Here is a 24373-nt window from a genome sequence, read left to right as displayed (position 1 = left end):
GATTTTTCTAAATTGGAAGTCTACATAATCGAACGCCAAGTTACAAGGAGCTAACTGTAAATAGACGCCTTTACTCATATATGCACAGTATACGTTAAACAAAATGTTTCGCTTCACTGTGTGTTGAATCACAGCCCGTAGCTTGAATGCGGTCATTAATGCCAGGCAGGATAAAGGGTTTTAACGTGCTGAGCAGTGGACAAATTCGATGGTTGCAGTATGAGGCGGGTAACGAAGACATGACGGGCGGATTCTGAAAATCTGGATGAATGTAACCGCACATATAAGGGCCGCTGGATGACCCTCAGTCCGCTAGCCATCGGCTTTGGAGACTCTCTGCAGTGAAAAGGAAACGATTCGAGTAGGACCGCTGTGTCGTATTAAATAACTGCACGAATGAAAGCCCAAAATTGGAATATCATTTGACACCTTAGATCGCACATTACCTCCATCTAAGGTACAGAGAAAGAACGGAGATGGGACCCTTGAACACGCAAAACCAAATGAACAAGGATCGGAGAATGGGCCTCACTGCCGATGAGGTGATGTGCAATGCAAGCCTTCAAATGACATCCTGATCTCGGGCTTTCACCCGCGCAGTTTTCACACGGCACAGCGGCCCTGCTCGAATCATTGCCTTTTTTACTTCAAAGAGTTTCCAAAGCTAACCTAGGCACGTCACCGTCCGTCTTCCCATGTGGCCACGATGGAGTCCGTTTAGAAACTGCGCTCGCACCTTCTACAGCAAGCCCTTATAAAAATGGTCCATAGACAGTCTATAGACTTCTTATTGACTCTATTGACTTCCTATAGATATTACTTTGTCGATTCATAGTTTATAGACTGTCTATAGACAATTGATAGTCTACTAAAAGTGTATGGCCATAAATCTATAGATTGTCTATAGACTTTCTATGGCATTTGTACTGCCTATAGAAGACTGTTCTCTGGAATTTTCTATAGACTTTATAGACAAGCCTATAGACACTATATAGACTGTCTGAAACTTTTTTGTAAGGGAATACTGCATGTTTTTAGATTCCCAAATTTTACAAAGCATACTGGGGTCATTTGGTAGATAACGGCGGCTGTTTGTTACTTTACACGCTGCACTGCATGTAAACAAATTTACTCGGTGAAATGAAGCAAAAGGCGGCACTTAGACACAACTATGATATGCGCTTGGCGGATGTAGAATAATTAATTTTTATAACATTATGGGCCCCGGAAAGAGCCCAAAAACCGCACATTGTTATTGCATGCATGGTCACGGCAGCAACTCACATTGATGAAAGTAATGTAATATCTCGTGGTGACAATTATTAACAGAAGGAACAGTGTATTCCCTGAATGTGAACATTCCTAACCATAAGAGCAGAAACAACACCGCCGAAACCACGAACATGGCGAAAAGGAAGAAACTGATCGAACTCTAGTCTTCGAAGAGGTACATATGAGGCCAACCTTCCGGCAAGACAGCACGACTACTCTTCTAGTATTACTGGCTTTGATCCGCACGTGTACGCAAATAAGGCTGATCAAAGAGATCGCAAGAAGGACACAGCCCGGTAATTGAGTTGTCATGTCAGGCATCGTTCTTCGGTGTCGACTGTACAGGTGAACAGTTCGCTTGCTTTACTTTCAAACGCCCGACACGTTTTTGCGGCTGCAAGGAGCGAACTTTCTCGGGCACAAGCGAGGTATCTTCTGGTTCTTCTTTGTCTTCTCGTGCGACTGGTAGCCGGCCACGAACAGAACAGAATGAATCCTCTAAATGTTGCCAAAACAGCCCAGCGCCAAACCAGAATAAAGGGCAGATAAAGGCATTCAGAATTAGCAAGTTGAATATGGAGTCAAACATATCGCTTGAATTTAACCAATGAACATGACTTAAGGGGGGGGGGCTCGAAGTATTTGAAAGTAGAAGCAACTGAAGATGATTATATGTTGCGAGCTCTAACAGCTTAAAAAAATCGATGCATGGAATCGAAGTTACTCTTTCTACTGAAGCAGCGTTTGGACATTCGTTTTTCTCACAGGTACGGACATGCAGGTGTTTGACGCGCTTCAGCCGTTGCTCTTACTCAATTAACTACTCGGGTATGAATCTTGAAGAAAATTCAAAGCATAGTTCTCCTACAGGTGTCTCAGTGTTCTAACTACTCCAGGAGTCGTTAGGCTGTTGTAACAGGTCTCAAAAGCTTTGGCGTCAGTCCAGCTAGGACACAGGTTAAGTCAGTCGGTGACGCAGTGCCGATAGCTTATCAGCTTATAGCTTATCAGTGTGGAATGTGCAGCCAAATGCGGCTTCTCAGTGCAACAAAGCTAAAAACATCCAGTCCGTACAGCACAAAGATCGTGGGCTGCTTTCGAATAGTGGGCCAGTTCATCTGCCTCCTCCAGAAAAATCGTGCGACAAATAGAGCGTAAAACTGGCCAACCAAACATGTCGTGCGTAAGGTTATTCTTGCCTCCCATTAAACAAACAAAAAAGCTCGCTTAATATGCTCGCCGTTTTTAATCGCAGAAAAATTTTAAAATCAGGAAATCTTGGAGCCAGTCTTGGTCCCATTGCAACTTTATAATACATTCACTGGTCATTTAATAAAACGAAAGTAAGTGCATGAGCGAAATTCCTGAAAGCGCACCTATAGAAAAACAAAAAAAACACCCTTGTTTTCTGTACACGACCATCATGCCGTTAACTGGAGACCACTGTAAGCAATACTCCTTAACTTACTCTTTATTTATTTATTTATTTATTTATTTATTTATTTATTTATTTATTTATTTATTTAATTATTTATTTATTTATTTATTTATTTATTTATTTATTTATTTATTTATTTATTTATTTATTTATTTATTTATTTATTTATTTATTACCTGCATCGCCTGTTTCAGGTATTACAGCAGGGGGATATCATCGTAACAAAAATCACTGAAATCACAAGCTCAAAACGGGGTATAAAGTACCATTTCCTAGCATTGAGACAACATTCGGTGGCAAAGCATTCCAGTCTCTAATCGTACGTTTCTAATCTCTAATCTCTCTATTCTCTAATCTCTAATCGTTTGAGCAAAAGAAGGCATACAAGCGGATTCTCTCGAGAATAAATATTTAGTGAGCGCAGTATAGAGCGATATGTTTCCCACGGTGGCACATTTTTCTGCGGGCCGTACGAACATTCATCCCCTGTGCTTTGCTGTTTGTCTCTAGTTTACTGTATAACTGCGACAGCAAGGAGTTTTGGAGACCTCATTCACGAAACCGATTGACAAAACATTGAGGATTCACACAGTGTTCGTAGCCCGCCAGAGACAGCGGGGCGAACGGTCGCGCGAGGCATTTTAATGGCCTCCTCAGTGCCCGGGGCCACCTGGCGTCAGTAGGACTTCGTCGTCGCCTGCTTGGCCGGATATTCATAGTAGGTGACTTCCACTGCAAACAGGATACAGATAGAGCTGCTGTTAGGGAATGGGAAACGCGTCTTGAGGGAACTTGCAGCTGCGAGAAAGAAAAAAAAATTGAATGCTTGCTAATTTTGTTTCAATACGACAACTATAGAAGTCCTGTGCCGCCGAAATACCTCTTCAGTCAAAAAAATTCGCTGTGGCTTAGCTTGGTTAAGCCCGGTAATTGCGAAAGCAATATCCGTACCTACGTCGTGCTACAGCTGGTAGTGTAGCTGGTGGTGGTGCTTGTGGTTGAACTTGTGGTGATGCATCGGTTATACAATCCAATCCAATGCAATCCAATCCACTACTATCCAATCCAATCAATACAATACAATCGAATCCAATCCAATGTAATCTACTCTAATGCAATCTAATCTAATCTAATCCAATCCAGTTCAGTCCAGTCCAGTCCAATCCAATCCAATCCAGTCCAATCCAATCTAATGTAATCCAATGTAATCCAATCTAATCCAACTAATGCCATCAAGGTCAAATGAAGGTCAATGGTGGTCACCGCCGCGGCACGATGGTGGTCACCCTAAAAAGAGAGTAGTATTGCTTTCGCAATAAAATTCGCCTGTATGCTGGAGGGGAGTGACGTCACCAGACCAGCACTGGTGTCACGTCCCGTAAAGGCTATTGTTATCGCACTGCCAGCACGTATTGAAATTAGGAGACCCTGTGCATATTTATTTCTTAGAGTGATGAAGTAAATAGGACTATCGGGACAAATGGCGTCAATATCACCATCGTAAATCTTAACGCAAAACTACAGCTTTCAACTGCTTGCTAGAGAGTGTGTTATTAATGTAGGCATGGGCACGAAGGAGCACTGTAGAAAATGTGGCATATGTATGTGCGTGTGTGTGTGTGTGTGTGTGTGTGTGTGTGTGTGTGTGTGTGTGTGTGTGTGTGTGTGTGTGTGTGTGTGTGTGTGTGTGTGTGTGTGTGTGTGTGTGTGTGTGTGTGTGTGTGTGTGTGTGTGTGTGTGTGTGTGTTGCGGGTCAACCGTGTGTCGCAGTGGGCTCATGGTGGTGGCATACTATTTCGCGTTTCGTGCAGCATAAACTTGTTACGTTAGAGTGTAGCCCGCGGCAGGGATGCGAACCGGCGACCTGTGTTAGGTCTGTTAACGCTCGATATTTGATCGCTGCCTCAGCGTAAGCCCAATTTTCTCTTTCCAAGGCTGCTTCTGGGATTCGAGGCGCAAGGGAATAGAGGGATAAACCTATACCACCACAGTTGTTTTTTTCACGTGCTGAAAAATCTCAACATGCCAGTATTACTCCGCGTGCGTGCGTGCGTGTGTGTGTACGTGCGCGTGCGTGCGTGTGCGTGTGTGTGCGTGCGTGAGTGCGTGCGTGCGTGCTCAGCGGCTCAGTGCAGAGTATATGTTCGTGGTTCGAATCCTAGCTGCGTTTTTTTGGACGCTGAAGTTATACTGGCATGTTCAGATTTTTCAGCACCTGAAAAAAAACTGAGGCGGTATAGGTTTATCCCTCTATTCCCTTACGCCTCGAATCCCAGAAGCAGCCTTGGAAAGAGAAAAATGGGCTTACGCTGAGGCAGTGATCGAATATCGAGCGTTAACAGACCTAACATAGGTCGCCGGTTCGAATCCCTGCCGCCAGCTGCGCTCTAACGGAATACGTTTATGCTTCACGGAACGCGAAATAGTATGCCACCACCCCGAACCCACTCCGACAAACGTTGAGCCGCAATGTTCATATTAAAATTCGTAGAGTCGTGGAACTGGGGGTACATAGGTCACCGGTTCGATTCCTTGCCACGAGCTAGGCTCTAACTTAACTGGGTGAAAAGTGAAGTTTATTTGGACTCAGGATTAAACAGGGACATCCGTCCCTCTACAAAAACAAATATACATTGCGGCAACTGATGTCGCCCTATGCACACACACTCACAGGGAACGTAAGTGTCCAAAAACAAAAAGCGTCCAAGAAAGTTCTAGTGGGTCCATACGCGGGGGAAGCACGCCGGGTTGAAAACCGCGCACAAAAACCCGCGCACAAAAACTCGCGCACGAACAACGCGCGCCACACACGCCCGCCGCACTTAATATGGAAGGGGCCGCACCGTAACACGGCGCCTGCCTACGACGACGAAGCGGGTAGACCAGCGCCGAAGGAACTGCTGTGGGTTATGCTGCACGCAACGCTGAATCGTATGACACCAACCGGAACATTGTTGTTGTTGTTGTTGTGACTGAGAGAAGGATGAAAAGGAAATTGCACGGGCCTGCTACTGGCTCCAGCCAAGCCACCACCACTGCCACGTGCAGATAGAGGAGAGTTAAAACATCAGAGGAAGGAGAGAGAGGAAAGGAAAGGAAAGACGCGCGTCGCAGCAACAACTGCGTCCGCCGGAGCGGACGCTGCTAAAAAAATCAGATAAGCGGCCGAAGCCGCGCTCGCCGAAGCGAGATCGTGCTGCAAACGGTTGGCCCTCAAATTTGACACGAATATCGGGACCAAGTGGTCCCAGCCTGCCAGGTAAGGATACATGTTATAACGGATTTATATAATCCAGCTTCGAGTGGGAGTGCTCGGGCATCACGCTGCCGCCTTTTGTTATTAAGGCGACAGCCTTTAATGGCTCATGATGTCGTTAGCAATCCGTGCTAGCAAATTTGTCCGCATTTCAGATTAGTCGAAACGGTCGTGACGTCACTGCGCGCCATTTTGACAGGTGTCCACCGAAATATGTGTGACAGTTACTGCGCAATTTCCTTTCCTCAAATACAATTTTCGACTGGTGTCCACCGAGACATGTGAGACAGTTACTGCGTAATTTCGTTTCCTCAAATACAATTTTCAGTTTCTTCATTACGGTCCCTCTTTTTCTCTCTTCTTTCACTCCTCTTCCTCTCTTCCTGTACGGTGCGGTTAAGGTGTCCACCGAGATGACGGAGAATTACAGCGCCATTTCCTTTCCTCAAAAAGCGTTGCATTCAAAGGGCAACGCATCGCGCCGAACGGGTGGTGGCGTTGCGTGCACTCCCTGGCAGCGCTACAACACGCTGTCGCGTTCCACTCCTAAAGGCAAAGATTAAGCGTCATTAATTGGCACTAATTAATGCACCAACAAAATGTGAAGTGAACAATCGCGTAGCAGAATGCAGCAACCAGGCTTTCGCCTTTCAGCACTTTCGCCGCTAAAGTTCCTCGTAATTTTTTATTCCAGTATGTAACCACCTCGGTTAGCGTGGCAACCACTGTGTTGCTATGAAGGCCTCCATTTGGCATTGTGTCCATGGAATCAGCTTAACTCGGAGGCTCGCAACGCGACCAGCAGAGTTGACGCTTTAAAAGGACATAGTTTTGCACAGAATTCGCAATTTCCTAGCTCGTACGTAACTGAACGAAGCCCGCGAAATCCACACATACGATTCCAGCTTCCACTGCTGCCACCCCGGACACTCGAAATTCCTGCGGATAGTTCTAACGTTCGGTACAGCGCATTGTCTACGGCCGTCAGACACGGAGCCCAGGGAGCTTTTTGTAGGTCACATTCTGCAGCCAGGAGGAAAGTTCAGCCAAGATAATGTCAGTGTATAATCTCTCGGGACCCTCCAAGAGGTTCCTCAACATTAAATGTTGAAAATATTCCCGATGCGTCACGCGGTGTTTGCTACTGGCGGCCACCAGATGGCGGTAGTTGCTGATGTCGAGTAATGTCGAGTAGTGTGTTCCTGTATATGCTCCCTGCGGGAGCGTATGTTAAGGCGAAATACCTTAATGCCTCATACTATCGTTAGCAGACGCGTCGGCAGCCGTGTCGGCAGATTTGTACGCCTTTAGGCGTCACTGCTTAAAAAGAAACTGCGCCGAGGGTGGGAATCGAACCACGGCCTTTGGCAGTTGAAGCGGGGACGCTACCACTCCGCCACGAAGGCTCAAGGTTCGAGCATGAATAAAGGCGCATCTAGTGAATGCATTGGTTTCATAAATAACATAAAAGGAATAAAGTCAAGAAAAGGAAAAAATAAAAATAAGTAATAAATAAAAACAAATACAAAATGAAAATAAGCTGAAAATAAAAATAAGAACAATAAATATAATAAAAGGAGCAAAAAAACAAAATATGAAAAATAAAAAGTAAATAAAAACAAACAGTGCGCCAGGAAACGCTTTCGCCTTGCAGCACTTTAGAGTGCCCCCTGAATTTTATGGAACACTATGTCCATGGAGGAAGGAAAGAACTAAGGAGACGCCCTGACGTCACTTTTTGTGAAGCCGCCCCGCAACCGGAAGTTTGGCTCGGCTCACAGGGCTCAAAGGTTCACAGGTGCGGTGAACCTTTTCCGACGCCAGGCGAAGAAAGACGACATTGCGCGCCACTTATAGCTCAGCTCTCCATCCTCCTCGGGCCACCGTACACCCGCCGTGTGGCTATCCAAACGCAGCTCAGCATCGCCGAGAGCGGCTTCATGTTTCTGTGCTGTTGGGTGAGGTGCGAAAGTTCGCTGATCAAAACAATCAACGCTTCTTCGCGTGTCGAAGCGCGGTTCCGGAGTGCCACCTTTTCGCGAGATTCATTTCAATGCATCGATCGCTCCGCGTAACGACACCAAGTTTGACGAACAAAATATCAAATGAGCGGTTATTTGCTGCATTAAAAAGCAATCTTAGATGCGTGCGTAACGTCACGACGCCAGGCATGTAGACTTTAACACGCAAGGACGAACACACCGTGCCGAAAACCCGTCCACCGCCACCGAGAAACACTCGGGCCCCTAGCAATGACGACGCTAACGACGCCGGACGCCGTTGCTAGTCAACGTTGGTTGCTAGTGGCCCGAGTATTCTTAGCAACAACGACAACGTTGCTAGTGGCCCGACTTTTTAAGCCAAAGTTTTGACGTCACTTCCGCCACATTCTTGCCAATGCATTGGGAATACGAAGGGCCTCTCCTTAGTTTTTCTTCTTCCATGACTATGTCCAAGAAAGCTAGGCATGGTGCTGCTTCAGTGACCTGTGGGGAATTCACAGTCAACCTGCATCACGTGTACTCAAGCGATTCGCTCGAACGAACGCGTTATTTGTGAACAAGTGTACCGTGTGAGAGCTTGGACATCCTTCCCTGTTTTCATTCCGTCATGTCTTGCGGTCACTGAAACATTTGTCGCTGTAACCAAGTTTCATGTCGACTAAACGAGTTTCGGTAGAACGTTAAGTTAAGCGGGACGTCATCTCCTAGGGTTCCCACGCAAGCCTCAGCACTTTCTCGATGTACACATCACCGCCCTGCCCTCCCTGAACTGCCTGGGTCATGGTGTTAGAATAGGTTAGGTTAACCTAACCTATTCTAACACCATGGCCTGGGTGTTTCGCCCTCATACGGCCTAAACCCGAATACACATGCGCCGCCTAAAGGAGCCGGCGACGTTGGGGTATCGAGGTAAGTCCAGGAAATGCGAAGAGCGATTCATTTTTGCTATTCCTTACATAATGGCTAACCTCTGCCTTTCACATACTCCGACGCGCATCACATCGAGCCATACAAGCGGAATTCACAGCACGTCAATTACGGCAAGGGCTTTCACCCTCTCCAAGTCCGTTCTCGGTTCCACCTTCCCTCTCGCCTTCAGTATGGACTCCTCTCACATCTGCTGATGTGTACGGTGTAAACCAGGACTCTCCAAACACTCGAGCGAAAGATCATCTTTGAATGCTCTCACTCACCCGGCGTCGATCGCTCTCCGGTACACAGTAAACACAACTGGGGAGGGCGCTCGCCAAGCAGCGACACTATCGCCACGGATGGCGTTTTGCTGCGCGCGAGCGGGGGAGAGACGGTTCTCCTCTGCTCGGGATCGGGAAAGCGGAAGGACGTGACGCGCGCCGCTCCGCTCTTCGCCGCGGGCGCCTCGTGGTCGGAACATACTCCCGCCACTCCGTCCCGTCCTTCCTCGGAGCTTCCCCTTTTCCCCAGCATGGGTGAACGTTCGCTCGTAACCATGCTGGTGAGTCGGACGCCCTCGATTCCTCAGCGTATTTTGTTGCTAGATGGCGTTATTGTTGTTATAGCAATAAATGCCTTGTTTGTGTCAGCCAGTGTGTCGTTCTTTTGTTCCCGCAGAGCAAGGCCCGGTGAGCGCTCGGTAGCGCTAGCGACCACGGGGTGGGGTCCGCGTGGTTTTGAGCTTTGTCAGCCGCGGGTAAGCGGGGAGAACGTATTTATCTCCTCAATTAAAACCCCACAACACCTAACAGAATATACAACGCAAAAACGAAAGCGCCAATATTATACCTTTGCCCACAGTGCTAGGATACAGACAAACATTACTAACAGAGCAGTAAAAGCCGCGATCTAATAGCAACCGGAAATGAGTACTTAGAAAATCTATAACAATGGCGGAGCTACAAAGGCGCCTGTGCTAAGAGGCGCCGGGTTGAGAGCTCGATGCCGCTTCGAGCTCACAAAGAGTGCAAACCAAAGAGGGGCACTACACTCACTGACTCCGAACAGTATGAGCCCCAAGAGCAGTAGAATCATGGTGGCGACCACGATGAGGACGATGATGAAAAACCTCATCGTCTCGGCCTCGCCATAGCCCTCGATAGTGGCCCCGCTCCTCCTGGAATTTGGGAGAAAGCCGGAGAGGATGTGCAAAATGAAAACTTCTCTTGCGGAAAAGGCTGGGCAGTGCTAGGGAGCCCATGTAGGGCGATGGCATCCAGTTAATTCCCTTAAAAAACGGTCTATAAACAGTCTATAGACTTCTTATTGACATTGTTTTTTGTCTATTCATAGTCTGTAGACTGTCTATAGACAAAGATCTACTAAAGGTGTACGGCCATAAATCTATAGATTGTCTATGGACTGTCTATGGCATTTGTATTGCCTATAGACTGTTCTCTAAGCTTTGTCTATAGACAGTCTATAGACTTTATAGAAAGAAGTCTATAGACACTCTATAGACTGTCTGAAACTTTTTTGTAAGGGAAGAGAAAACTGATTCCCTGGCTATGCTCACATTTTTTCCGACAGCAAAATACGCATTTACGGCCGAGGACGTAGAAATTAAAAACGTTCCCACCCCTCTATTAAAATTCGTGACGCCCCTGAAATGGAAATCGTTGCTGCCGTTTTGAAGTGAATCGGAACGAAACACAGACTGCGGGAACCGTGGCCAAATTTCGGAATCGATGCGTGCATTTAACTTGCGAAATCAGCCCGCGATGGCACCACCTGTATTTCCTTTTTGTTCTTGTTTAGTTTTCTACCTCCTTTTTCGATTAGTGAAACATCAGAACATGTGATTAGAACGTGGCACTCTTTGCATAAGCATGCCAACTTCAATGCGGCGCCTCTTTAAACATGCACTACCTAGCGCATTATGCACGATACAGGCAATAGGTAAATTGGTTTATGAGGAAAGGAAATGGCGCAGCATCTGTCTCACATACCTCAACCGCGACGTAAGGCAAGGGAGGAAAGTGGGAGTGAAAGAAGAAAGCGAGAAAGGGGTACTGTATTGGAGGTCTCCAAAAACTAAACCACAGAGTTGGTAAGGCGCCTTTCCTTTCCTCCAAATCAACGCAGTCTACAACGCTGTCTATGTCAGAGCGCATCATTTAACGCCGGAATTAGCTTTAAGTGTTATTGAGGTGTCCACTAAACCACAGAGTTGGTAAGGCGCCTTTCCTTTCCTCTAAATCAACGCAGTCTACAACGCTGTCTAAGTCAGAGGGCATCAATGAACGCCGGAATTAGCTTAAAGTGTTATTGAGGTGTTTACTAACTAAACCACAGAGTTGGTGAGACGCCTTTCCTTTCCTCGAAATGAATGCAGTCCCCTCTCTTACTGCCTGGGATCTGCGGCGCTCCGTGGCTACCGCTGGGACCACGCCGACGAACCGACTTGGTAGCTCAGATTTCAGCTCGGTATGACGTCACAGACTCGTTACTACCGCCGGGACCACGCTGAAGGCTCAAAACCTAGCGTAGTATTGCTTTCGCAATAAAATTGGCGGGGGCTTAGCTTTGGTTAAGCCTGGTAGGTTGCGAAAGCAAGCGCAGCGCCTCTAACGGAAGGAACGCGGCGCGCCGCGTCTAAAGAAGGAACGCAGTGCGCAGCGTCTACAGGCCACGCGTGGCTGCCGGCCGCCGCTGCGCGACGACTCGACTTGGTAGCCCATATCCAATACCTCCTAGAAAGACTACCATATCTCACCCTTGTATGACGTCACGCTATGACGTCACTAGGCATGGCATGACGTCATAGGGCATTCTAAATGTCACGCGTGGCTACCGGCCGCCGCTGCGCGACGACTCTACTTGGTCACCCATCTGTCACCCTGGTATGACGTCAGAGGTCATTCTAAAGGTCAAACGTGGCTACCGGCCGCCGCTACGCGAAAGGCCGTTCATGAGCGTAGTACTGCTTTCGCAATAATAATTTCGACCACCTGGGGATCTTTAACGTGCACTGACATCGCACAGCACACGGGCGCCTCTTGCGTTTCGCCTCCATCGAAACGCGGCCGCCGCGGTCGGGTTCGAACCCAGGTACTCCGGCTCGGTCTTACCACTGAGCCTCCGCGGCGGGTTAATAGAAGTGTGGAGAGTCTGCTAAGCGTTTGCATGCCCACGTATTTTGTCCTACGAAGACAAACGCTAATTTGTGCAACAGACGCCGTGTCGCCACGTGGTGTAGAGTTTAGGCCACCACTACAGCAATTACAGGCACACGCCAAAAGTGAAAAAAAGGAAAGATAAAAATTGACACTTACTCCCTCAGGTTGCCGTGCTGAGCTGCAGAGAGACAGCAACCATGCGTTAGAAAAAAAAAAGAAACATCTGCAATTACGCTATTCGCGCTAAAGTGGTCATGCTTCTTACAGCTGTGAGTGCGCGCATTACCTTAATACATCACATAGCGCTATAAACAACAGAGCAGTTTCGATGAAACCGTGTGACTTGAGCTGGCACACTGCTTTTACAGAGCAGAGCCAATTCTTCTGAGAAGCAACACGAGGCATACTGCGTCTTGAGGCAGTATGTTGGCGCGGATGAGCGATTTTTGCCGGCTTATGTACGAAGAACGTTTCATTACTCTGGTGTGCCCCAGTCATCAGTTGTGGCTTTGCGCTGCTCTTTTGACAACCTGTAAGCGTGTCCGTCCAGACAGCAGCTTCGACCGAACCCTTAGGTCCCAGACTCCGCCACCGGTGTGCAGTGCTTACTCAGCTCTGCTAGAAAGTTGTTCTCGAAGTGAGGTGAGCCAGAGGCCCGTGTGCTGTGCGATGTCAGTGCACGTTAAAGAACCCCAGGCGGTCGAAATTTCCGGAGCCCTTCACTATGGCGCCCCTCATAGCCTGAGTTGCTTTGGGACGTTAAACCCCAATAACCAAACCTAACCGAACTAAACCAAACTACTTACGACCGTGATCCATTGACGAAGCTTGGGTCGAACCGTTTAGCGACCAAAGGGCCCCTTCTTCCTCTTCCTCTTCGCGGCTGATCAAACGCCTAATGTGAGAACGAGGTAAACTGAAACTGACACGGCAGTGAGCATTAAAAGGTTTGTAGATATTGAATACTTTTCCTCTTTTTTTCTTCAGTGTCCAGGGCTTAGGATATCTTCTCGGGCCTTATTAGTTGGCTGCTTTTTCATCTACCTCCTCAGAATACAAACAATATTGCTCGAGCAACGAAAAAAAAAGCGAAGAAGACGCGGCGGTTATTTTGCGAACGTGGGCGCCGAGGCCGGCTTGGAAAAGCGAAGTTAGAGCGCAATGGCAGTTAAGCCGCACCTCACCTGTGAGTACACTTATTTCCACGTTTTCTGTATATTTCTGTGTCCTTAGTGTTTTCTCAAAGTCCATTGTCTCAAACAAGAACATGATCACATCCTAGATAAGCGAGTTGAGCCAGAGCACGTGTGGTTTCACGTAGGTTGCGCCACAACAGAGAAATAATAATGAAGTTCTGTGTTTCAAGGCTCTATTTGGGGTATATAGCGACAGCGTAGCGTAAAGCATCGGGTTCACTTCCAGCACCCGGGTTTACTAATCGTGCACTGGATTCTAGGTACAGCATTCTGTCGCGTGTTGCCCGATCGGAATGTGGTCGCGCTGCTTGAAACAGAAAGCGCGGCCTAGTAGCAGGCCGCCAAAGGTTGCAGTCGCGGTGATTGATTGATTGAAAACATCTTTATTTGCTGAATATTCTCAGAACATGTGGGTGGGCTGCCTAGTCCGGTAGTCCACTGGCTATTGCTGCTGCGCTGGCCCTCCCCACCAGCCAGTGCTGACGGTCAGGTATCATCGCTGAGCAGAATAGCCTCCCACTGCTCCTCTGAGGGGTTGGCAATGGGGTCAACTAAGGGATTAAATTGGCATGTCCACACCATATAGTAGAGTTTAGCTACCTCTCCACAGTGTGGGCAATGCGGAGAGTATAGTGTAGGATACCACTGGTGTAATTTAGCTGGTGTTGGGTATGTGTTGGTTTGTAGTCTCCTCAGGGTGTTCTAACTTAGTGAGGGATTTAGTAATGTTGGGTACTCCTTCCAGGCTGTTCTGTATGGCGCGAGATTGTCAGCATACACTGCTAAACCTATTAGGTCCCGGCACCCTTCATGGTCATCAGGGGGAGGCGCCCGGTATAGAAGAGCTCGGGCATGCCTTTGAGCGGCTTCGTTTCCTCCTGGTAGTTCCAGGTGACCAGAAAATCAGATGACTGAGGCTTGGCTGGGTGGATGCTTAGTCAGCAATGACAACCCTGACCTGTGAATTAATCCGTTACTGAAGTTGCCACAGGCGTTCTGGGAATCAGTGAGCACAACGGCGTCGGGGTTAGATGCTACAGCTAATGCAATAGCTGCCTCCTCTGCGTGAGTGGGGTTCGATGTTTTCATCGAGGCGCCGTTCACCATCAATCCTGAAGGCGTTGAGACCACAACTGTCATGACTCCATTCTTTGGTCCTGCTGCGTCCACGTAAAGGGTGTTGGGTTGCTTGTCCCATTTCTTCTGCGGGGCTTCCCCTCTTGCTTTCGTCCTCTCGATGTTATATGCGGGATGCATATTCCGCGGAATGGGGTGCACGTTGATGCGTCTTCTCACATCGCGTGGGACCTCTTCCCTTTGATCTATTGTATAGGGCAGATTAACATGGATCTTCTCGAGCAGTTCTCTGCCGGGTTTTGTGAGTGCGAGCCTATCGAGTTGTGAGGGCTATTGTGCTTCCCACATCTCTTTGAGGGTATTAAGTACTCCTAGAGCCATGCGCTTTGCCGTTGGCGTGGAGTTCGGTAGCCCCAGTGCCGTCTTGTAGACTTTCGTGATTAGAGTCTCCAATTTCAATTTCCGACCTGGAGAGGTTAAGGACCGTACATTATCCGAGAGATCACGAAAGCTTGCACTAAGCGGATGGTGTCCCTTTCCTTCATGCCATTGTGTTTATTTCGGATACGATGTATCATCCGTAGGATTTGCTCGGTGGATGTTATAAGCTTCTTCATAGTGGTGGTGTTCTGTCGTCCCTGCGGGATATACTGCCCTATGATCTTGATCTCCGTGGGTTTTTGTACTGGGTGGTTCTCTATATACACCGTGGTGTTCTGCGCTAGGCGTCTCCTCGGGTTCTTCAGGATGAGCAACTAGGACTTTTCCGGCGCCCACTGGAGGCCTCTCTCCCTGGCGTAGCGGTCCAACGTGTCCACTGCTGCTTTAAGACGCTCCTCGATCTCGGCGTCACTCCCCGAGTTGCACCAGACAGTGATATCACCCGCATACAATGTGTGTTTAATGCCGGGGATTTCGGAAAGAAGGCCTGGTGGATCTTTCATAGCCAAATTGAACAAGAGTGGTGACAGTACTGCCCCCTGCGGAGTTCCTTTCGGGCCCAGAGTGATGTGATCTGATTTTATTCCACCGAAGTTTACAGTGGCTTGCCTGGCTATTAAGAAGTTTTTATGCGAAGCATATTACTAGAGCTATACTACAGCCCGTCGAGCGCGGCGGTGGAGCTACCATTGACCTTTAGCGTGACCACCTGACACCACGTGACAACATGACGTCACAGCAGAGGAGAGATGGGCTGCCGGCTCGCACAGTCGGCCGCGGCGGTGGAGGCTCCACATCAGAGGCGCGGCGGCTGACCACGTGACAACATGACGTCACAGCAGAGGAGAGATGGGCTGCCGGCTCGCGCGGTCGGCCGCGGCGGTGGAGGCTCCACATCAGAGGCGCGGCGGCTGACCACGTGACAACATGACGTCACAGCAGAGGAGAGATGGGCTGCCGGCTCGCGCGGTCGGCCGCGGCGGTGGAGGCTCCACATCAGAGGCGCTGCAGCTGACCACGTGACGCTACAGCAGCGGTATAAAGCTGAGCTTGCCTCGCTCTCCGGGCACTTACGAGGCGGCCAGGTGTTGGGATGCCGCCTAGAAGCAGAGCTGATTTGAACGAGAAGCGAAAGCTTCAGCGTGCCTCAGAAACCGATGAAGAGCGGGACGAACGTCAACCAAGGAAAACCATGTATTACCAAGCCTAGCCATCAATATGCTTCGCATCTGACTAGGCTTAACCTTAGCTAAGCCTCAGCCATTTTTGATATAGTTGCCGGTTCTCGCGCCGCAATTGGTATCGGCGAGGCCTTGCAGGATATATTTATATAGAACGTAATCGAACGCTCCTTTCAATTCAAGTGCCAGGATGGCCCTTGTCTGTGACTGGAGGTGTCCCAAGGAGGTCTGTGTAGAAGTACAAGAGGGCGTCCTGTGTCGATAGGTGAGGGCGAAAGCCGAATTGAGTGTTAGGTAGGAGGTTGTTCTCTTCTAGCTATCTACTCAGTGTCGTGTTGATGGCCCTCTCTGTGAGCTTCCGCAAACACGAGGTCAGCAATATCGGTCTTAGGTTAACCAGTTTAAGGGGTTTGTTCGGCTTCGGAATGAACCGAACCTCGGCTGTCTTCCAGGATATTGGTAACGTTCCTGTAGCCCAGTGCTGCTCGTTGAAGCATTCCACCAGCGAGGTGATGGTGTCATCGCTGAGGTGAAATAAGAGCTTCACTGTTATTTGATCTGGACCTGGAGCTTCATTTTTTCTCATGGCCGCGATTTCTGCTTTGATTTCTTCTTTCGTGAGTGGGATGTCCAGCTTGGCATTCGGCAGCCCAGAATACTCCAGCTGTTCCATGACTTGGTCCGTGCACAGATACCTGGTCTTGAGCTTTTCTGTCAACTCTGTGTCCGTACCCCGGGGTGGTGTGTACGATCTTCGTGAGCCTGTCTTTAGTGGCCGACTTGCTGCTGGGGTCGTTAGGGACACGCAGGAGCTTCCAAGTCTTTGACACACCTAGCTTTCCCTGAATACCATCGCAGAGCGAATTGCAGTTCTGACTGGTTAAGGATATGGCATAGGATTCTGCCATTTTGTTTATCTCTTCTATTTTTTTCTTGAGCTTGCGGTTAAGCCGTTGTCTTCGCCATCACTTTGTCAATGAGTGCCTCACTTCCGATAAATGTAGAAGGTGCGGATCGACCGCTTGGCAATCTTCTGTCGTGCAGACCTCTTCCGTAAAGGCTTTCAAAGTGTGCACCTCATCCCTAACTCATTCCTCTAGGTCGGTAATAGGGTTTGCAGTAGATGCCTGGGCCTTTCTCCACCTGTCCCAGTTCGTAACTCGATACCTATTTTGCGCTTGCACGCGTTTGTGGTTATCTCCAGAGAGAGTCTGAAGTGATCGCTTCCCAGGTGCTGTTCGATATTCTTCCAAATGGCGCTTTGTATGTTCTTGGTGAACGTCAGGTCCGGACACGTATCTCTACTGACACTGCTTCCCAGCCTCGTAGGATAGGTGGGGTAGGTGAGGATCAATGACCCTTCTTGCGTAACTACTTCAAGTTTTCTGCCTTTTGGTATCGCCGCCGGGTAGCCCCATGAAGAGTGTGGTGCGTTGAAGTCGCCCCAATCACGCAGGGGGCATGGCCCTCTAAGCTCAGAAATTTCTTTATGAGGGAACGCAATCTTGCGTGTCTGTCTTTAAGAGGGCTGTAGACATTCAATACGCGCGTGCTTGCCGCTCTTCTTTGGAGAGGAAGAACAGTAACATAGCAGTGGCAATATCTGGCTCTAAAGGGTCGTGCAATATGGCCGTGTATAATTTGGGCACTAACGTGGCAGTCGACTGGTCGTGCTGATAAGTCACATAGTCTTGGAGTTTAATAGGCATTGAGTGGGGTTCTTGAATTAAGATAGCTGCCGGTGGGTCAGATTCTTGAGATAGAAGGAGATTAAGATCAGCCTGCTTTATCCTGTATCCCCGGCAGTTCCATTGCCAGATCTTTACTCTTGGTTTGGCTGGCATATTGAATCGGTATCTGATGGCTCGTCCACATGCATTGTATGAGCGAATTTGCACTTATGCCTTTGATACGCGTGTTCCTTCCGAAGTGCAGAAATTGCCGTCCCCGTGTATCGTCTGTTGTTTGCAATCTGCTCTCAAATTTCTTGGAATTGGGCGTTCACGTAAATTGTAAAGGCTTGAAACTCCTCCTTGAAGGATCTCAGTTCTTGTATAATTTGTTGGTAGACCTCGCCTAAGGCAGGCTGGGAGCTAGGTACTACCTCCTGTGCTGTTTTTGGTTTTGAGGAGTCGGCTGAGTTACCGGCGTTATTGCTTTAGTAGTTGCTCGCTTAAGCTCTTGGGTTTGGATTGATAAAGCGCTGACTTGTTTTTTTGAAACTTTCTATCTCGTTTTTGAGTGCTTCCAACTGCGTGTTATTCTGAGGGGGAGGACGAGGGGAGGGGAGGCCACTCTGCAAAGCTCACCTTCGAATCTGAAAGCTGGCCCGAGGACGCCTTCTTCAGCGCCCTGGTGGTCTTGATGAGGTTCTCCTTCCCTTGTTCTTTACCCTACTCTACGTGACTGCCGTTCTGGTTGGAGCCTGTTGCCCGGCGTCTTGAGCTCGACGGCCGCGGGAGGCGGAACGAGAGTGGGAGACCGATGACGACACTCCTCGCCGTCGCTGTGCAGGCTGCATCTTCTGCCTCGGCCTGCTCCTGCCTTCTTAATCTTCGTTTCGTCGTTTGATGACGCGGTACTAGCGTTCTTGTTCAGCGGTCTCTGGAATTTCTCCTTGCAGTCTCTTGCATAAGTCTTGTGTGGGCCCTTGCACAGCGCGCAAACGGGTGTGCACTCGTGCGTCTCATCTGGACTCGGCGTTCCACAGGTTTGGCAAGCAGCCCCCTTGGGTTTCGGGCAGACGTCTCCTCGGTGACCTGGGGTTCCACAGTTGATACAAGCCGCCCTCGTTTTCCGGTAGATGTAGCAGCGGCACTCTGACCACCCGTAGTTGAGCGTGAAGGGAACCTTCTGCCCTGCCCGGTGAAGACGATGACTGCTGACGTAGTCTTGCCCAGTCGGCGCGCTACCAGGATTGTATGACTCGATGAGGAGACGTCTTGGAAGATAGAGTCATCAATTACTTCAGGCTTGATATTATGTATTACACCCCTGCAAACACCCTCTGGCTAGGCAACGTAGGCGGTGACCGTTATACTCTTGCCGTCAAGATGCAGACAATTAAGCTTGGCGAGACGGAACGCGTCTTCCTGACAGTGAGTACACACCATTATAATGCTCTGCTGGCTAACAACGCGCAGCGTTGGCTTTTCTTGTAGAGGGGTGTTGAGGGCTGCTTGGATCCCTACTTCGAGATAGTAGGAGCGTGGAGCCACAGATTGCAGATCACCGTGGTTTTAGGTCGTATGATGACTTCGTATGGAAAATTCCTGAAACTCGGTAGACGCGCAGGTCTCGGTGCAGGAGGCTCTCTGCGTTCTTTCTTCTCCGGCTCTTGCTTGGGAGGTGTGGATTTAGCTTGCGCCGCTCTGTCGTTGTTGCGCCGGGACCATATGTTATAGCCGTGGCTGTTGTCTTCCTTCGGGAGATCCTGCAGGGGCATCAGCTGCATCTGGGATGTCGGCACATGTCTAAAGTCCATCTTTGTCGGGTCGTAGCCTCTTAGGGAATTCATAGTGGTCGTGGTAGTCATGAATGAAGCGGGAGCACTCACTGGCGAGCGTCGTTAGACCCAGCGTTGCGCGAACGCTATGCCGCGCATCCGCGGGCGCACCTGCGTCTCCGCGGCGGTAAGGCACCCCAACCCGTTGGCCGTTAGGGTTAGCGCTCTTCATGTGGTGACGAGAAGTCAGGGAGGCTTTAGCGCCGAAAATGTGGTTCTCACAGGCTCACTGGCGGTACCAGGCGATGTCAGGCGTTGAAGGCAACCCGTGGATGGTGATCCAATATTTTAATCGGCCGCAACCGAAGATCGTCAACGGAGCCCATGTATCGTACGTCCGCTCGTGACGAACGCTTGCAGCGCCCCCCTCTGCAGTCGCGGAGTTCCCATGAACTTCTGCGCGCTGACCGCCGCTGACAAACACACGCATCAGCTCGACGAACTGCGAGAGCAGTCACAGGAAACTCACCTTTTGCGACAGAAAACGAGTAAATCCCATGAGACTGCAGGGAAAACTGAGGTCTTCCCAAAGGCTAAGCTACAACAACCCTCTTCGCAACTTCTTGGGCCGTTGCCAAAAACTTGGGATCCTTTGCTGGCTAAATGTAGAAATAATAAAAAGCAGGCACAGCATACGAATTTGTAAATTCAACTGTAAAACGCCAACGTTGTGTAAGCCGGTGACGCATACTCGCGTTTAGCTGTCGATTTTCCTTTAAAACGCCAACGTTTTAAAGGAAAATCGACAGCTAAACACGAGTATGCGTCACCGGCTTACACACTACAAAAACTTAATTTCCGACCCGCAAGTGGCGAAACAGAAAAATGGTGGCAAAAAAGAACGAATGAAAGTGAACTGATTTCAGCAAAAGTTTGAGCGATAAGCAGTACCATGCAGAAGGAACAAATCTAGTGACTAATCAAAACCAATTTTCTTCGTGTTTCGCTTTTCAACCGTCCCATAAAAATTCCAAAACTTGTAACATGCTTCCAGCCTCTTCCTGTTCTTTCGCTCTGTTTCGCTCTTTCAGAGCTTAAATTTTTAAATATTGCCTGCAGCTGAGACGATGTTGTGTTGGTGCGTTTCTTTCTTTATTTGTATTGTTCCTCCGCAAGCTATCACCCACGAGTCGACGAACGAACGCCTGGGCCATCATGAACCCGAGTAAGCATTTGTTGGTTACATGTGCCTGCTTGATATGATTCTAGCACTTTGAGCGCATGCGCATACAGCATTGTCGCCGTCGTAATATGTAGTACAACCGCGTAAGCGCGAAAATCGCCTGCTTGTACAAACTCGCGTGTTCACGTTGGTGCGCGAGCTTGGACTGATTTTTTCAGCACTTGCACTCAGTCACCCTCTAGCCTTCTTTTTCCATGTTTAATGCCTTCAAAGAAGGCCTATAAATGCTGACATGCTGTAAACATCAAGCACGAGTCCGTCAAGAAGTGCGGCCAGGCTCTGAGTAGGTGTTTTATTCATGCGATACATTTAACGCTAATTCTATAGGACGAAGTGTGATCTTTCAATATCCGTTATGAATACTCGTACATGTCAGCCAACGTATACAAGCGCGGACAGTGGCGTATCGGCATGCAGCATTTTGTAATTTTTGGCCGCTTAAGAAAATCACGTTTGTCCTACACTGGACTCGCTCATAAGAATGATAGTGATATGGTTCTTAGAATCGTTGCGACTTTATGCCACCCTGATTTTAAATTAAACATTTTTACAGCAGCAAACACACCGTCAAGAAACGTATCAGAAGCCGATACAGGCCCAGGACAGTGAACATTACTAAATGTTTACGCGTCATCATCCCTTTGCTTGTGCTAGAGACATTGAGTAGCCACCCCTCTCAAGATCTGAAGGAATCAGTGCGCGTCATATCGAAAAGCTTCGTTTTTTTTTTGCTTTCTTTCTTCACACTTCTAAAAACATGTAGGCGAGCAAGATTATTTTAAAAAATTCACGCCATTTCTTTCCCCACAGGATGTACGAATCTTACATGACCACCATAATCTGCGTCATCATGGTGGTCTTCAGCATCGCCTGCGTCGTGGTTATCATCTTCATATCGTTATCCCACTCGAAACACGAAAAGGGTGAGAGAAGTATGCAGGCATGCGCAGTAGACGCACATTCATATCTAACGAGGTGCATCTGGCTAACTAATATAACCATCGTTTACAATAACCGCGCACACTAAATACGAATCGGAACAGAGACGCCTTCCTAATCAAGGTTCGATGTACTCCTGCATTTTCGACGTAGAAATTTACCCCTTAAAACATGGAGTACGTTCGCCGTGTTTTTTGGCCCCCGCTCTACCCCAGATCTGCTCCTGTGGCCAACTGCATGTGCTCTATAATTTGGGGGGTCAAAAGGACTAGCGGAGTATATCGAACCTCGATTAGGGAGGTCGCTAGAGGTCAAGCCTACTCCAGTGTGGGTTTTGTGTTTATAGTGTTGCCGTGAATCAGAGAGGAAATGACACCTTTTGCAGGGACTTGCTCTCCCATCATCCCTCTGTTCTAGTAAACGGAAGCAAAAATCAGATGGGTAACAGAATGGATGAATATGAATTCACAAAAAACGCTGACTAGACTCGGGGCTGCGTAGAAGGCGAGGAGCAATCGAACCTAAGTGTTGAGTCGGAAATACATACTCAAGGTGCGAAGCTAAAGTTGAGGCCGGTAGGTTAATTAATCCGCCTTGTTTTGCATACTTCGACACCTGGCGCTAACAACCAGCAGCAGCTGAAAAGTTAAAATATGTTTCTATTTATGCTTAGTAAAGGGACGTCGGACTGGGACCAGAACTGCTCTACGTTCAAAACCGATTCCTTAGGTTGCGTGCTCCTCATGCTACGTTGCTCCTAGGAGTCGGCATCCTGTCTTTAAGTTTGGTACTGATCGAGACTTTGGGGTTAGTAGCCGGAAAGGTTAAGTCGTTCTCCAGATAAATTAGCATCGGTTGCACCACAGGATTCTTACCAGATAAGAAGCCCAAAACACTCTAGCCTCGGTAACTATGCCCCTAAAAGGGCCTAACTACTGTTCTCGGCCCTTCGCTGTGTTCCTTTCTAGCAAAAGGAGATCAGCGTTTCAAACTAAGGTAGCCGTCCCAGAATGACAAGAGCGAGCCTAGAAAGGACGCTCCTGAGAAGTCGGAACGGAAGACGCCAGCCTACCAGTATGATACCAGGTGCATGCATCCCGGGCAGGGAATACAATTTAGAGGGAAGATGAAGCATTGAAGAGTAGGGGAGACAGGACCGCGCCTTGAAGTGTTCCCCTCGAGCCGATGGTGTATGGCCCGTGTACCGCATCTTGTATGCGTATATAGTCTTGACGGTTTGTAAGAAATTGTCTTATGTAATGGAATGTTTTGCGGCCCCAGTTGGTGTGACTGAGGTGGTCTGCAGGATTACTTCGTGTCTGACGTTGTCGAATGCGCCTTTAAGATCCAAGGCCAGGACCACCTTGTCGTTGTGGGGACATACGACAGGATCTAAGATTTCTTCTGAAGGAACCAGCGCACAAAATACAACGGACAAGAAAAAGGCGGTACACGACGGACAGGAGCGCTGAGGAGCGCCTTTTTCTTGTCCGTTGTGTTTTGTGCGCTGGTTCCTTCAGAAGTATGTATTACCAACTAGCCCAACAACAAGTGAGGATCTAAGATGTCGCTCTGGAGTTGCAGAAGTATACCCTGGGCTGACTTGTGAGAGCGAAACCCGAACATGGTGTCCGCGAAAATGTGCTGTGTTTGAAAATCGGGGAGTCTCTCGCGCACCATTGTCTCCATCAGCTTGCCGACACAAGGCGTTTGATGGCACGTGCCAGTTCTGTGGGGAGGTGTCTGACACCTTCCACATGATTTGGGCGTGTCAATCAAACCCATATGTCCCCTCCCCCCCCCCCCCCCCCCCCCACCCCACCAGAGAGGACTGAGAAGCGGCCCTGTTCGGCTGTCAAGACCTAACCACCCAAAAGGCCTTGGTTCAACGGACGCGGGCGGCGTTGCTTGCCATTGGGGCCCCGGATTAAGGGCTCCATCTAGTATAGTGAGGAGAAAGGGCCAATAAGAGCCTACCCCAATCACCCCTCTGTAAAAATTTAATAGACGATAAATGTTTTTCACCACCACCATCACCAGGTGCTTCACCAGAAACTGAAGGGATCTGCCCCCCGATGTAATACCAATCGCACATCGTCAGGAGCGCCCCGCGCACTGGTAGATTCCAGCTCTCTACCACTGCCTACGAAGGAGGGCGGCAGCAGAACGGTAGCGGAATCTTTAAATAAAGACAGTTCAAAGCACCTTGTGGGAAAACAACGCGTGAGACGAAGAACTTCGATGGCCCATCGCGGCCCATCACTGAACGAAGTGTAATTTGCGTTCCTCGCACCTTCGCATTTCAGCTACACTTAAAGTTGTGTTTCTGTACAGGCTCAAAAATGGATTTTAATACTTCAGCAGCTGATCACCAAAACAATAACTCGTCCCTTGGCTACCTCTTCTCATTCTAGTGTCGTCCACTATTCAACATTGACGCTTGCGCTAAATCACGTTCTTCTCATGCGTTGCATATGACTCGCCACGCAGCGGCCCAGAAGAAGAGGCGAGTGGCGACTGAGTTCATCACCGAGGACGAAGTCGTCGCGGCGCCACGTCCTCCTGGTACGCAGTCTTAACGTAGCCTTCAGAGGGCGATGACCTCTTCGCCTGTAACAGCGGTGGCTTTTAGCGTCAACGCAGATAGCGAAGCCTGCATCGGGGTCAGTAATCTGCATTAGCCGAGTGCACAGCAACGTCGCTCTATTTGAGTACCTTTCGTGAACTCCTTTTCTCTCATTCTACTGGTAACAAAGATGCAGTGAAAAAAAATGGCGCGGGCTTAGCTTTG

The 24373-nt window shown here is 48.8% G+C and overlaps 1 protein-coding gene across 1 annotated transcript in view; it reads left to right on the top strand.

The window, feature by feature from the left end:
* The first annotated feature begins 13221 nt into the window (after positions 1-13221).
* Positions 13222-24373, top strand: part of LOC149332834 (uncharacterized) — a 50214-nt gene continuing 39062 nt past the window's right edge. Inside the window, exons 1-4 of the mRNA XM_089557569.1 lie at positions 13222-13246; positions 20577-20625; positions 21454-21566; positions 24073-24147. Coding sequence (XP_089413695.1) covers positions 13222-13246; positions 20577-20625; positions 21454-21566; positions 24073-24147 — 262 coding nt within the window. The remainder of the gene's footprint in view (positions 13247-20576; positions 20626-21453; positions 21567-24072; positions 24148-24373) is intronic.

Source organism: Amblyomma mixtum, chromosome 8, assembly GCF_055824585.1.
Source record: "Amblyomma mixtum isolate Tamu chromosome 8, ASM5582458v1, whole genome shotgun sequence".
NCBI classification, from domain to species: Eukaryota; Metazoa; Arthropoda; class Arachnida; order Ixodida; family Ixodidae; genus Amblyomma; species Amblyomma mixtum.
The sequence above is the reverse complement of the archived record's forward strand: the minus strand, read 5'-3'. Positions and strand labels throughout refer to the sequence as shown.